Source organism: Poecilia reticulata, chromosome 10 (genome assembly GCF_904066995.2).
Source record: "Poecilia reticulata chromosome 10, P_reticulata-male-v2, whole genome shotgun sequence".
Classification (NCBI taxonomy): domain Eukaryota; kingdom Metazoa; phylum Chordata; class Actinopteri; order Cyprinodontiformes; family Poeciliidae; genus Poecilia; species Poecilia reticulata.
In genome coordinates this window covers 10,853,535-10,866,404 of record NC_088839.1, presented here as the reverse complement: position 1 = coordinate 10,866,404, position 12,870 = coordinate 10,853,535, and the positions used below count along the sequence as shown (strand labels likewise).

At 38.8% G+C, this 12,870-nt stretch overlaps 2 protein-coding genes and 1 non-coding gene across 4 annotated transcripts; 1 reads left to right on the top strand and 2 right to left on the bottom strand.

Annotated features, from left to right (window-relative positions):
* Positions 1-371: 371 nt before the first annotated feature.
* foxi3b (forkhead box I3b) lies at positions 372-2,764 on the bottom strand. Of its 2 annotated transcripts, XM_008419584.3 has the most exons (3): positions 2,312-2,764; positions 1,686-2,235; positions 372-1,575 (listed from the first exon to the last, which is right to left on the bottom strand). In XM_008419584.3, exons 2-3 carry the CDS (start codon positions 2,197-2,199, stop codon positions 1,013-1,015), a joined length of 1,077 nt encoding a protein of 358 aa, XP_008417806.1. In that variant the 5' UTR covers positions 2,200-2,235; positions 2,312-2,764; the 3' UTR covers positions 372-1,012. The 2 variants fall into 2 exon arrangements, with proteins under 2 accessions (XP_008417806.1, XP_008417805.1); XM_008419583.3 differs by having other exon boundaries at positions 1,686-2,764.
* A 496-nt stretch (positions 2,765-3,260) lies between these two features.
* Positions 3,261-7,794, top strand: LOC103470890 (uncharacterized). Its single transcript, XR_014089343.1, has 4 exons — positions 3,261-3,366; positions 4,523-4,644; positions 6,453-6,603; positions 7,430-7,794. It is a non-coding gene; the product is annotated as an uncharacterized LOC103470890 (transcript).
* lcp2b (lymphocyte cytosolic protein 2b) lies at positions 6,855-11,903 on the bottom strand. The gene is made up of 13 exons (XM_081611772.1): positions 11,454-11,903; positions 9,616-9,678; positions 9,472-9,518; positions 9,304-9,366; positions 9,193-9,221; positions 9,070-9,098; positions 8,327-8,513; positions 8,152-8,232; positions 7,989-8,073; positions 7,796-7,895; positions 7,452-7,526; positions 7,177-7,326; positions 6,855-7,011 (listed from the first exon to the last, which is right to left on the bottom strand). The coding sequence occupies exons 1-13, from the start codon at positions 11,529-11,531 to the stop codon at positions 6,886-6,888; spliced, it is 1,113 nt and encodes a 370-aa protein (XP_081467898.1). The 5' UTR covers positions 11,532-11,903; the 3' UTR covers positions 6,855-6,885.
* Between the last annotated feature and the right edge of the window lie 967 nt (positions 11,904-12,870).

The following is a 12,870-nucleotide window of genomic DNA, read 5'->3' as shown; positions in this document are numbered from 1 at the left end:
TTTAAAGTTTTCATTCAGTCAGCAGTATCTGTGTGTGGGACACCCACAGATTTTACTGTGCTGTGCTGAGGAGGGAAAAAAGCATGGGAATGTAGCTTTTCACCGTTTAGGAGAATCAGTTAACTATCCATCAACAAAGATCAGGTTACACTGACACGTTGGTTCCACACTACTGGTCATTGCTTTCACTGACGGGGCTGTTTTTTGTTGTTTTGTCAGTGTTTATGGTCTCACTTTCTCTTTTATAGCCTTTTTGTAGATGTCTAAATAGATGTATGGGTCTGATGTTAGACAATAGATTGATATATTTATTACTTCATAAATGCTTAATCCCGGTACGGCTATTTTAAAAAATTATGAGAAGAAAGATGTATATCAAAAAGATTTTATTAATGGTAAAAACACAATATACAGCATGAAGCCACACCTTATTAACTCCTTCTGTTTAACAAAACTTTTACAAACAAACAAACAAACCAACATTTAGGTGTAACAAACTAGAACAAGTATTTACAAAGTACAACTACCACCATTATATTACACTCCCAGACTGTAAATGAATCCATTTGTTGCAGTACTAAAAACAATGACCGTCTCACTACTACTTGTTTATTATTTTTGCGCAGGAACAACACAATCTTGACATCACTGTAATTCAACTACCCCTCTGAATAAGCTGTCTGTCAGCGCTGAATGGCATGGTGTCAGCAGATTAGAGCTTCGTCAGCTAATGTTGACGCAGTTCTCGCAGAGATATATCTGAAATAAAAGCTGACGGGATCTGATAGCAAGGCAAGCCCCGTTTTTTACAGTTGGACAATGTAAGGCCACTATACCTGAATCAGCTTATTTTGTGAGAATCGAGCACCGTTTAGTATGCTCATGTGTTATAGCACTCTCACCTGTCTATGTCAGCAAAAAAACACTATGTTTTGCCAAAACGAATACCAGACATTTGAAAGATCCTTCCAACAGTCTTTCCTAAGACATCATGCCCTCCCCTTACGTCTCCTTAAACCTCTGTGCCGTCTCGATGATAAATGATTCCAGTGGAGCTCAGAGTAGGATAGAAATGTCCACTGGACCCAGTGTACTGGCTCAGAATGGGGCTAGAGTAACCTAAAGAAGAGTGGGACGGTGAGGATGTGAGCACAGAGGGAGCTGGTACCTGCGGTACCCACTCTGAGACACCTGAGTTGGGGGAATAGTTGCTAAAGTTTCCTGGCTGGGTGGGTCTGTGTGGTCCATCTAGGGGAAGGTTAATCTGCAGCGGCCTGGTCAACCCATCTCCCCCAACCTCATTTGCAGTAGAAACTGTAGACATTTCGGACAAGAAGCTGCTCAGACACGGCGTGGGACCCGACAGTGAAGGGGAGGGGATTCTGTCCGGTGTCGGGGACATGGCAAGGGCAGGGTGTTTGGGGCTTCCCCTTTCACTGTCTACTGACTCTGGAGGCCCTGAAGCGCCGTCACCACTGTTGAGGGAGTCAGACTTTCTCTTCCTTTTACGGCGAAAGTTTCCATTGTCAAACATCTTCTCACAGTTCGGGTCAAGTGTCCAGTAGTTGCCTTTACCTATTGGACAAGATGCAGTTTAGATTTAAGATCAAACAACAAAATGCATGACTCAGTCAAAATCTAATTAAGTACAATGATAAAGACACAATTTGATCTGAGTGTGTTACCTGGATCGTCCTCGTCTCTTGGCACTTTTTTGAAGCAGTCGTTGAGTGACAGGTTGTGTCTGATGGAATTCTGCCAGCCAGCTTTACTCTTGTTATAAAAAGGAAAGTTATCAGCCACATACTGGTAAATCTGACTCAGTGTCAGTCTCTTGTCTGGTGCTCCATGGATAGCCATTGCAATCAGAGCAGAGTAGGAATAAGGTGGCCTGACCAGCTTCATCAGATCTTCTTGTGAAGGAAGTGAGAACCAGCTTAGTTCCCCCCCTGGACCGCCAGGTCCAGCTGGTCCCAGGTAGGGTCTCTGCATGCCGTAGTGCTGAGGTACAAACGGTGGGCCTGGATTTCCAGGTGGGCCATTGCTGGACAGGTACGAAGAGGAGTTGATCCCGGAGCTGTTGAACCAAAGGTACGGGTTTGGAGATGAGGTGGTGTAGTCGCTCAGTTCATAGGAAGAAGGAGCTGTCCGCTGAGGACTCGGCAGGGACGGAGGAGGGTAGTAGCATTCACCGTACATGCTGAGCTCTGGCGGTTCCTGGCCTAAACTTGGAAACTGTGGACCACAACGAGGAGGTGACTGGTTCTGGGTCTCAAATGAAGACATCATCAAGTTTCTTTCCACCTCTTACCCTCTTCTGATCTCTCTGTTTGTTGTTGTCCTTCCTCTTCGGCTAAAATTACTGACAGTTCTGCCAGTTCCTGAAAGTCTTTCTTTTTCAGAAATATTGACTGGTCATCAAAATAGGTTTTTCTTAGTTTTAATATTGAGGACTGTTCTTCTCCAATCCTTCCTTGTCTGCTTGTCCTTGCTCTATGTCAAGGTGTCACCTGTCACAAGGTATATATCTTCTCATTTCCCCGCCCCAGTGTATCTTGATTGGTGCTTTTTCTAAGGTGAGAAGCCTATGGGTTTCTCTCTTCTTTTTTTTCTGCTGTCAGCTAATTCAGTCCCCTCAAGGGGTTTTGTTCACTCTCACTTAAATAATTTTCCACTCAATTTGATGGCCTGGCATAAACTCATTTCAGATTTCATTTTTTTCTTTTGTGTGCACAATTGGCTACAAAACACTTAGAAATGTACAAGCTGAAAACAAGTTTATTTTAAATTTTTAAAAAGTGTTTATAATAAAACTTCAGTTTTTTTATTGTTTTTTTCCATACAAATATATTCCCATGTTTTTATGTTTATGATTTTTTTTGCAGCACTATCTAAACAATCAGATTTACAAAACATGCACAGTCTCATTGTTAACATAGACATGTAATACAAAATAAAAAAAGAACCAGGGAAGGCAGGTATCAGTTAAGCTGAAGGTTTTGTGCTAGTTGGAAGCTCCCTAAATCAAATTTTGTGTGGGACCCCAACTCAATTTTTCATCAAAATGAGAAAAGCATGAAAAAGTAAATTGCTTATCATGTTTGTAATGTGATTGTCCTTTTCTCAAGAGGTCAGAGGTAACAAACACTTGTTTTATACATTAATTAATTTGAAAATACTAATTTTAGAATTTCTAAAGAGGGATTTTAATTGACGTTTTATCAACATATTTTAGCATTTAATAGCTTGCTTTTTAAGGCAGGCAATGTACTAGGCCGACAAAAAAAAAAAAAGAAGCTGGAAGTTCGCGCGCTCGTTATAAATTAGCCGAGAACTTTTTTCTGAGCTCCGAACCGGTTTTCGACGGTGAGTTTTAAACTCTGGATAAACTAATAAACAGTATTAAAATTTAAGTAATGGAATAAATCCAAAAATAAGCTTCAGTAAGTAATTCTCGTGTTTTGTCATGACGTTAAACTACCCCGTTTTCCCTGCAGCTGCTGCCGTGGTAACGTAAAAGATCTTGCTAACCCAACGGTCTTAACGGCTTTCTCTAGGAGCGCAATATAAAAAGCATGACTCATTAATGACATTAATGACTATAACTTTGCTGCGACGTCTTTGTTTGGTTTATTTAAAAGTAACGACATAAGTTATGTCTTTAAATCAGTGCTACCTGTACGTAATATGGAGGATTCATCATGTCCTATGGTGCCTTCACGGAGCAACACCGACATGTATAAACTGAATAAGGAGTTGGAGAGAGTGATTGAGGATGTTGAGGACATATCAGGTGTGTAGCCGTTATATTTAATCACATTGCTCTGCCACTCATATTGCTACAGCTAATTGCGCCATAATGGGGGAGGGAAAAAAAGTTCCATTAATTTAACAGCGTGTGTTTATACATCTGTGTCCACCCGCAGTGCAGCTGACCTGGATGGCTTATGACATGGTGACGCTGCGGACCGGTTTCGAGGGGGAAGCGTGTATGCGGGAGCTGCAGGAGGCGTACCGCAGATGCAGGGCGGCTGTCTTTGGGGAGGCTGAACCGCAGCCGCAGATGGAAGCTGGTGCTGAAAAAGCTGACTCATCACAAAGTTAAACTGTAGATTAAGTCGTATTAAATTATACTCTGATTTATTGCTTCCATGTCAAAGTGCAGTAGCTATGACTTATTTACATGAGTTTGTCAAGTGTTAAACTGTTCTATTCTGTTTGGATGAATTCTGTTTGGATGAATATTTTAAATAAAGAAGCTAGTATGTGTAACAAGGTGATCTGTCATTTTTTAATCACTGACTTGAATTCAATTTTTATTTTTTACAAAATTAAATCATAACGAATATTCTGATACTTATAATACACGTACGATTAAGTTTCAATTTGGTCAGATTATTTTTAATATACATTTGTACAACAATCACAGTACAGTAACATTACTTTTAACATTGGCAGTGGTTATTCTCTTAAATGCCAGACTGGTGTGTGCACATAGTTTGCATCAAATGTTCTCTTGTAGCATTTTTCAGATGGAAAACACAGAGAAGGAAGAAGAACAAGCTACTTCCCCTATCAGCACTGCTCTGGAAAACATCCTGAGAGGTTTAGACTTGCTGTCCAACAACATGGATCAATTGGCATGTATGTTTTAACTTTTTATCCCCCTCCGTTTACATTTTCCCCAAAAAGTCTAAAGACATCTGCTTTTCCATTTCTGAGATGTGATACACTTGGAATATTACAGCAGTTTTTATATTTTCCTATAGATACAGATGTCAGCAGTCCAAATTGGCATTAATTTGACAGCGCTGTCTGGCAGAACTTGAGTTGTTGATGTGTAGATAGGGGTAACTGAAGGATTTTCATGCAGATGGCTGTCTTGTCAGTCGCTCTGACGTCGTTGCAACTTAAATTATGCCTCAGGCGATGGTTGTGGTTAAGTTGGCAGTCAGAGCAGCATGCTCTTTTTTATCGCGCTCACTTATAGCCATCAGCTCCTTTCAGACTCAACGTGGGATTTTCTAACTAAATTTGCTGGATGCTTGGACTTGGACTTTGTTGTGATGGTGTGTTTGGTTTTGTCTCTTTATGACAAATAATTGTTTTGTATTTTCTAAAACGTATTATTTTGTCATATGAAGGAAGACTAAATTTGTGATAATAGTGCCCTACAGAAGTTCTACTAACTCTTGAGCTTTTATACAAAAAAAGCTTTTGCTTTAATTTTTATATGATTAATAACAGTGCTGTGTATTTGTATTCAGCCCCCCCGGGGGGAATACTTTGTAGAATTCCATCCTGCTGAAGTCATGGCTGCAAGTTTTCAGTGAGTGTTATTACCGGCGTTGCACATACTGAGGCTGACATATCTAATTCTTCTTCTTTGTATTGGATGGAGAGCATCTGTTAGCAGCAGTTTTTAGGCTTTCCCACAGATTTTTATCTAGTTTCAGGTCTGGATCTCAACTAAGATGTTCTAACAGATGGGAATGCTTTGATCTGGACCCTCTGGCTTTATTTTGTGAGCCATTGTCCTCTTGGAAAGTAAACCAAATTGTTTTGCAGTCTCCAATATGGTTTCTTCCATAACTGCCTTTTATTAAGCTTCATCTATCTTTCCATCAAGTCTGATCAGTTTCCCTATCCTTACTGCCACTACCATGTTTCCTAGTGGGAAATGAATGTGCACTGTGCAGTTTTTTGACACACGATGTTTTGCATATAGGCCGAAAGGTCCATCCAAACAGAACGCCGTCTTTCACATGTTTTCTTGGGTGCTCTGCATGGCTTGTGTCCAACTCTTAAGTCTTACGCCTTTCTTTCAACAACGACTTTCTTATTCCCACGCTTAAATAAAACTTTTTTTTTTGGATTATCGCAAGGCAAACAATTGTGAAATCTGTTAGCAAATTTCCCCACTTGAGTTGTGTAACTGCAGATTTTAGCTGTGCTAAATTTTATTTAACAGAACATAGTTGTGCTACTTTGTGTTGGTCTATCACATAAAGTTTGATAGCTACTGCGACAAAACATAAATAAAAGTTCAAGGTGAGTGAATGGTTTAGCATGACACTATACTTTCAAAACATTTTTTTGTGTCAAGTCAAATCTTAAATTCCCTAGACCTTCTAAGACATGATTATATGTGCATGTGTTGCTTTTTCTGTGCGAGCTCATTTGTTTGTACTCATCTTTTTGTGTACAAAAACGTCATCCACTGTAAGTCACAAGGAAGTAACAACAAGCGATCATCAAGATGTCAGCGAGCAAATGAAGTCCAGCAAATCTGAGTCATGACATATTGATGCAGTTTGTAATTGAAGGAGGGAATAAAAAGATACACTGTGTATACAATTACATTTTTCCCTACGCGGATTGTTTTAGCTGCAATAACAGTTGCCATTGACCCGAGGCTACAGTGACAAATGATACTGGGTTTCTCTCTGCAGTGCGAACCCATCTGAAGCAATGCGATCTGCTCATCTCTGTTAGCCACCCTGACAAAGCGGCATTTCTCCTAGAAAAAAAAATATCCGAGAGACGGTGAAGCAGCAGCAGCAGACCGGACTTTGAGCCTAACCTGAGGCATGAGGAGCAAAGGTAATCTGTGTGGAAAAAAGTGCATAATTAAAAAAAAATAAAATAAAGATATCCAACACCTAAGCCAAATCAAGGGTACTCATTTCTGTTTTTTAAGAGAGTTAAAGCAGCAAATATGAGAATTACATAACAATGACCTTTTGGGATTTTGAATATTGTGACATTTAATTCGAAGCTTATTAAAACATCTAAGAAAAGCAACACACATGTATGCAAAAAATTTGCATGCATGGAAGACAGAAACATACGCGAGCACTCACGTTGAGCCTGCTGTTGGCATGGTCAGAGTCCCGCAGGGTGCAGCAGACAGCACTGCGGCTGCTCCTCAGACCACTGGTCTGTGGCATCTTTGAGCAGCAGCGGGGTGTTCATGTGATGGATAATCATCTCCTTCACCCTGAGGAAGCTCTAAAGCACAACAGCACACACTGAAAATGACGGGGACCTAATGACGCAGCGCAGCACAAGTCGGCATCACACATTCCCTGAGGTGTGCTGCAATATGTGAACTTTTCAGTTAAATAAAGCAGATCTTTTTTTTTTTTTTTAGGTTTGCAGTGCATTTTAGCTCACCTTAGTGTTGTTTGTGCCATTTCCGAGGAAATAGAAATCATTTTGTCTCTGGATCTTAATGTTGAAAATCTTGCCTTGATTTAACAGCATCAGAGTGTAGGGATGTTGTGTTGAGCCGTGTGAGCTGTCCCTCACTAAGAATGCTCCATCCTTCGAGAGATGAAACCACACACTCATGAAATTGCTGATTTTTTTTTTTATGTCTCGCTGAAATGTGTGCATCTCTCTGTGTGTCTGAATATTTTATCAACAGAGAGAATGATGCAGCATCGAACCTTGTTCACCTCCCAGAGAGAAACTTCAGCCTGATTTCGAGTTATCTTTCCCTTGTACCAGCTGGGATCCAAAGCCTGGATTCACAGTGAGAGAAAAGCCGCAGTAAAACACAAAACATCTTTTTTACATTTCTGCTTGATGCTTTTACAGTCGTAGAGACAGAATATGTAGCATGTATAATAACAGTAACCTGTCTTGTTAAAACAAAAGTGTTTTTAAGTTCTGTATCAGACTAGGAAAAGGTTTTTGCTGTTGTATTGTACAACATCGCCATCTGCTGTTTTGACATTGAAAATGCACTTTTTTGTGTAACTAACTTCAATATAAATCCCTACCATTTTACCTGTACTTGTTGCTTATTGACATGTCCTTCTGTTCTTGTTGGTTGGTTTGACAGAACGTGTGATGTTGGTACAGGAACATGGGGAGTTATATTATTTGCCCTGAAAAAGAAGAAGTAAAAACAAATGAAGAGAAAAAAAGATGAGGACAGATAAATAACTTTAAACCCCAATAATTCTTTTAGGTTATTTTACCTGTTAGACACATGTCGCTGTGGGACTGTTGGTAGCGGGCGCCTTCTAGTAAGTGGGCCAGTATCCAAAGCAACACTGCCCTCTGCTGGATAATTATAGGTAATGTGAAATTTAAAGAAACGTGTTAGCAACATGTAAACTTCCTTTTATGAACTGTATATACCTAAGCTTGAAAAGGCTCTCTGGGGAACCGGAGGTTTTCCTGGCTTCTTATTTGCGGCTTGTTGAAAACTAGATGAGTGAGCTGAAATGAGAAATAACAAACATTAATTGGCTCAGAAGTAAACGGCAGTTTCTGTGCTCTCAACACATTTCTCCTCATGGAAGCTTTTCATTACCTGTGGGAAGGCTGTGAACTTTAGACACCCTCTGGGGTTCAGGCAGTGAAAAGACTGGATGAAGCCTGTGATCTTCTCTTGCTTTGGCTTTATGCAGATCATCTGCTGTGAGTGGCTCAGTAAGAGGAACAATGTAGTTTCCATCTCCTGCTTCTTCGTTAAACTCCTCATAGTCACTTTCACTGTCCTAGTCAGAGGAAAGAGATCTAACTTAGCTAATATGCGTATAAAGTTTGATCATAATTATTATATTTTACCTCTTTGTGTCACATGGGAAATTTGGTAACACTTTATAAGTCGGGGTGTACATAAGACTGACATGACACTGTCATAAACGTGACAGTGTCATGAATATGAAGGACTCTTTATGAATGTTGTCATGAAGTGTCATTCAGTAAATAATGACACTTTTAATGCAAAGTTGCATTGAAAGTCCATTAAAAGTGCTAACTTTGCTTTAAAGTGTCATTATTTACAAAATAATGCAATGTTGGGACTTTTAATGGACTTTCAATGCATCTTTTAAAACAACTTAACATTAAAAGTGTCATTTTCCGAATGACACTTCATAACAACAGTCATAGACATTTATTAAGACTCCTTCATCTTCATGACAGTGTCGTGTCGGTCTTATGCACACCCTGTCAAATAAAGGGTTTCCGAAAATTTTATTGCTTGAATGTAATATTTGTTTTTTTTGTAACTAAAACAAACAAAACAGAACTACATAGTGTTTCACTTACATGCTCACCCCAGACTTTTTCACCTTGCACTGCATAAAAATGAAAAATAATTAGATTGCTATCAAATTGCAAAAAATACGGTTGATTGATTTTATTTGCAAAGTTTAAGGGATGGGTTTTTACCTTCTGTCAAATGATTTCTTTTCTTAGACCTGCACATTAAATGAAGGTGAGTTCTCCTTTTTTGTGGTTAGTTTCGATTTCAGATTACATAAATAACATCTCCCTACTTACTTGGAACCAAAACTCTTCCTCGTTTCTTGCTTATTGAGATCTCTTTGAACTTTGGCAAGTATTCTGCAAACCATGAGAGCCAAACAATCAGTATAATATCAACAGTTTAAACTTGTTGCACTACGACCTGCTCTGATTCTAGTTAAATAACATTTATGCCAAACTCACGGGACGTAGGTGATTGGGAACACTTGAAGATCACGCTGGATCATATGCTGAATGAGTTGCATGTTTTGGAAATAAGAAAGTCTGTTACTCATCAAGATAATTACTGAAAATGTTGAAGACCACGAGAGCTGAAAAGTAACTCACCAGAAATTGTGCTCCAGTTATGCCCCTCTTCAACACTACATTGTCACAGCCGAATAACTTGAGCTGAGAAAACAAAAAAGTATGTTTGATGAAGCACTAAGTAAAGGTTTTAACATATGGTTTTATGCTCATTTTGGACTGAAAATAAAGCTGCCTTTCTCGTTTGGAGAATTATTTTGTTAATAAACTGCAACTAGGATCAATTCAATACAATGACGAAACAACTTCTGCTCTTTGCATTCTCAGGTTTGCCGTCATTTCCAGAAAAGGAATTGTCTTTAATATTTTAAAATTGCATAAATGCAACGTTAAAAACAACATACGACACAATACGATCTGTCGTTGCACCCTATAAAAGAATCGAAACCATTACAGCATTCAGTCAAATTGAACATCATGAAGTACTTTTATTAAAGCAGTGGTGTAGCATTTGCCAAGCCAGTCATGCTCAGCCATGTCTTGATGCCATGGAGCGAAGACTCGCTGAACGCACAACTGTTTCTGCCCACGTTACTGCTAAAGTCATTTGCAAAATAACATCAAATGCATCGTTTTAAAGTAAAAGGAAAAAAGAAGATATTCAACTGCAAAATATGTTGCTTGTTAAAACACACAGAAAATTAGCCAATCACATAGCAGCAACTCGTTGCGTTTATCTAGAGTTTGGTAAAGACGATTTCCTGAAGTTAAAACCAAGCATCAAAATAGGGGGTAAAAGTAACTTTAGATGACCTTGGACATAGATGAGAGAAAGGTAACATTTTGTCAAATAACTCACTGCACATCAATACTTGAAGGACGTTCACTATAGCAGCAGAAGAGCACGACAGATACCACACCAAAGAAAAACAAACTGAGGATACATTTTCTTAAACTCACTAAGATTGGATTATAACAGTTTGGAAAAACACTCCTGGGTTTGATGTGACAAGATTTCAGATGTCACAAGCAGCAGAACCATCCTGCCTTGTATCAATAGTTTAGGATCGCGGTGGTAGTATAATAGAGATGAAAATTGTTTCTTGACATACTTTGGGTGCAGTTGTAACCACTGAGCATTGTTTGTCACATCCCACCTGAATATTGTTGGTGACAAAGACCATCCCTTTATGACCATCTTGTTTGGGATTTGCAGATTTGCAACTTGGATGTATAGCCAATTAATCAGGTAATGATTTGACTTCAAGCAAACCAAAAACTGTGAAGGAATGTTTCTGACTTCTTCCTCAATCTGCGCCATCAAGAATAACGGTGGTTTTAAGGGTAAGAGGGAATTAAACTTGATTCTAGAAAAATGTCCCCAATAATGTCCCCAATAAAGTGGCCTGTGTAGTTGCTTGTATTCTCTGTTTGCTGTTACTATTTGCTGAGGTCACACCATCCCATGTTTAAGAAAGTTACAGAACCTCAAATGTCGCATGCCAGTTGTAGTGAATCAAAATAAGCATTTATCATTGGGGTGGAACAATCTAAATGAGGAAAAAGTTGCAACGTGCAAGAATGATTACTGTTTACAAGAAAATTCTAATTATTTCTGCTAGAGATAGTTCCACACACCTTTAAAATTTGCTGTATCTTTCATAAACACCCATTTTGGCTTAGTGTAACTTCTAAATAAACACCAACATCATATGTAGCTTATTTGAAACTTTGCAGAGATCAGTAAACTCATTTATTGTGGTGTTTAAAACCTCTGAAAAATTCAACACACTGTGACATATTAGCTGACATGCTAAATTCACCTAGCTTACCTAGCTTCATTAGCTACTTCACGTAATAGACTGTAAAACTATCGTAAAACACTGGAGGATAACTTTCTTGCGCGTGAATCAACTCACCTGTCTCATGTAGTCTGCTAACTTTTTTGGCTCCCACGCCATCACGTCTTCTTTAATGGGACCTCCGGTTAAACTCATCTTCACTTAATAGCAGATTAACAACAAATGAAGCTTGCTGGGTTGTCTCCACATTACAAAAGACCTAACCATAAAGTCTAAGACTTTAGAAGTACCTCTTCTGCCAAGGAGACTTTTGACATCCTCTTCTTACCTCTGGTCTAATTAAAGAATGTTTCAGTGGTCATAAAGGGCTATCTTTAGAGCAGTTAGTCACTGCAAAGTGTAATGCCTCTAAGCACAAAGCCTGCTGATTTCCTCTTGCATGCTAGTATACACTGTAATAAGTTTGCAAGTTTTGTAAGCACTTTAACAACAGACATTTAATCTACACGTTTCTTAAGCAGGTATAGAACTAGTCAGGCTTAAATGAATTGTTAATGTTCAAGCTCTTTGATTATGCTTTTCCTACACAGAGCAAAGTGTTTCTTACACACTTTGCTCTGTATAGGAAACACAGAGCAAGCGTTTCCTTGCTGTGAAAGAACGAAACACTTTCTCACACTTTGTGTAGGATAGTGTGTTTCCTACACACTTTGCTCAGACATTAAAAATAGCATCCTGCCATTTTATATTATCAGAGCAAAGTACATTTTTGAGCTTAATTTTAAAAGGTAATAATCTTTACTGCAAATCTGTTATTTGCTCAAATAGAATATCTCAACATGGACGATTTTCAGCTGTAGGCGTTTTATATTGAAAAATACATCTTTTAATATTTTTTATGGAGTCAGTCATAAAAAGTATTTATGACTTTTTATAATACAGTAATTAAAAAGCAAACAAGGCACCACTGAAAGTAGCACACATTCTTTCTATTCTGGGCTTTTATGTCTGAAAACATGCTCATGAAATCCTTACCATGTCTTACTTTTTTGCCGATGCAACCCTACAACATCTTAAGACATATATTCTTTAAAAACATTGCAAAGTTACCAACAAATGACATCCTGTCACTGAGTAGTTCTATGAATCCCCTTTACCTGACTTTGTCACCTTTATTTTGAAACCCACAAACATTCAGTGTAACCAGTTACCATCAGAAGTAACTAAATTTGTAAACAGAGTGCACTTCTGTATAATTTAATCTCAGTGTAAATTCAGCTGTTCAAGTAAATGCCTCAGAAGTGCCACAGAGAACATTTGTGAACAAACAGCATCACAAACACCAAGAAACGCCACCAGAAAGGTCAGGAAACGCAGAGACGTTAAAAGCAAGGGATACGGTTTCATAACATCAGAAGATGTGAGCATCTCACAGAGCACGGTCCTGTCTATAACCTGGACTATGAAAGAGTACGGCACATTGCAAGGGCTCTTCATGTTCGAACGTTTTTGCCTATACAAAGTGCTCTCTGTA

Coding starts and splice junctions, on each gene's coding strand:
- foxi3b (XM_008419583.3), bottom strand. CDS start 2,289: ATGATGTCTTCATTTGAGACCCAGAACCAGTCACCTCCTCGTTGTGGT. Junction 1,576..1,685: donor AAGAGACGAGGACGATCCAG/GTAACACACTCA, acceptor CTTGTCCAATAG/GTAAAGGCAACTACTGGACA.
- lcp2b (XM_081611772.1), bottom strand. CDS start 11,531: ATGAGTTTAACCGGAGGTCCCATTAAAGAAGACGTGATGGCGTGGGAG. Junction 9,099..9,192: donor AAGAAATCATTTGACAGAAG/GTAAAAACCCAT, acceptor ATTTTTATGCAG/TGCAAGGTGAAAAAGTCTGG. Junction 8,233..8,326: donor AGTTCACAGCCTTCCCACAG/GTAATGAAAAGC, acceptor TTCTCATTTCAG/CTCACTCATCTAGTTTTCAA.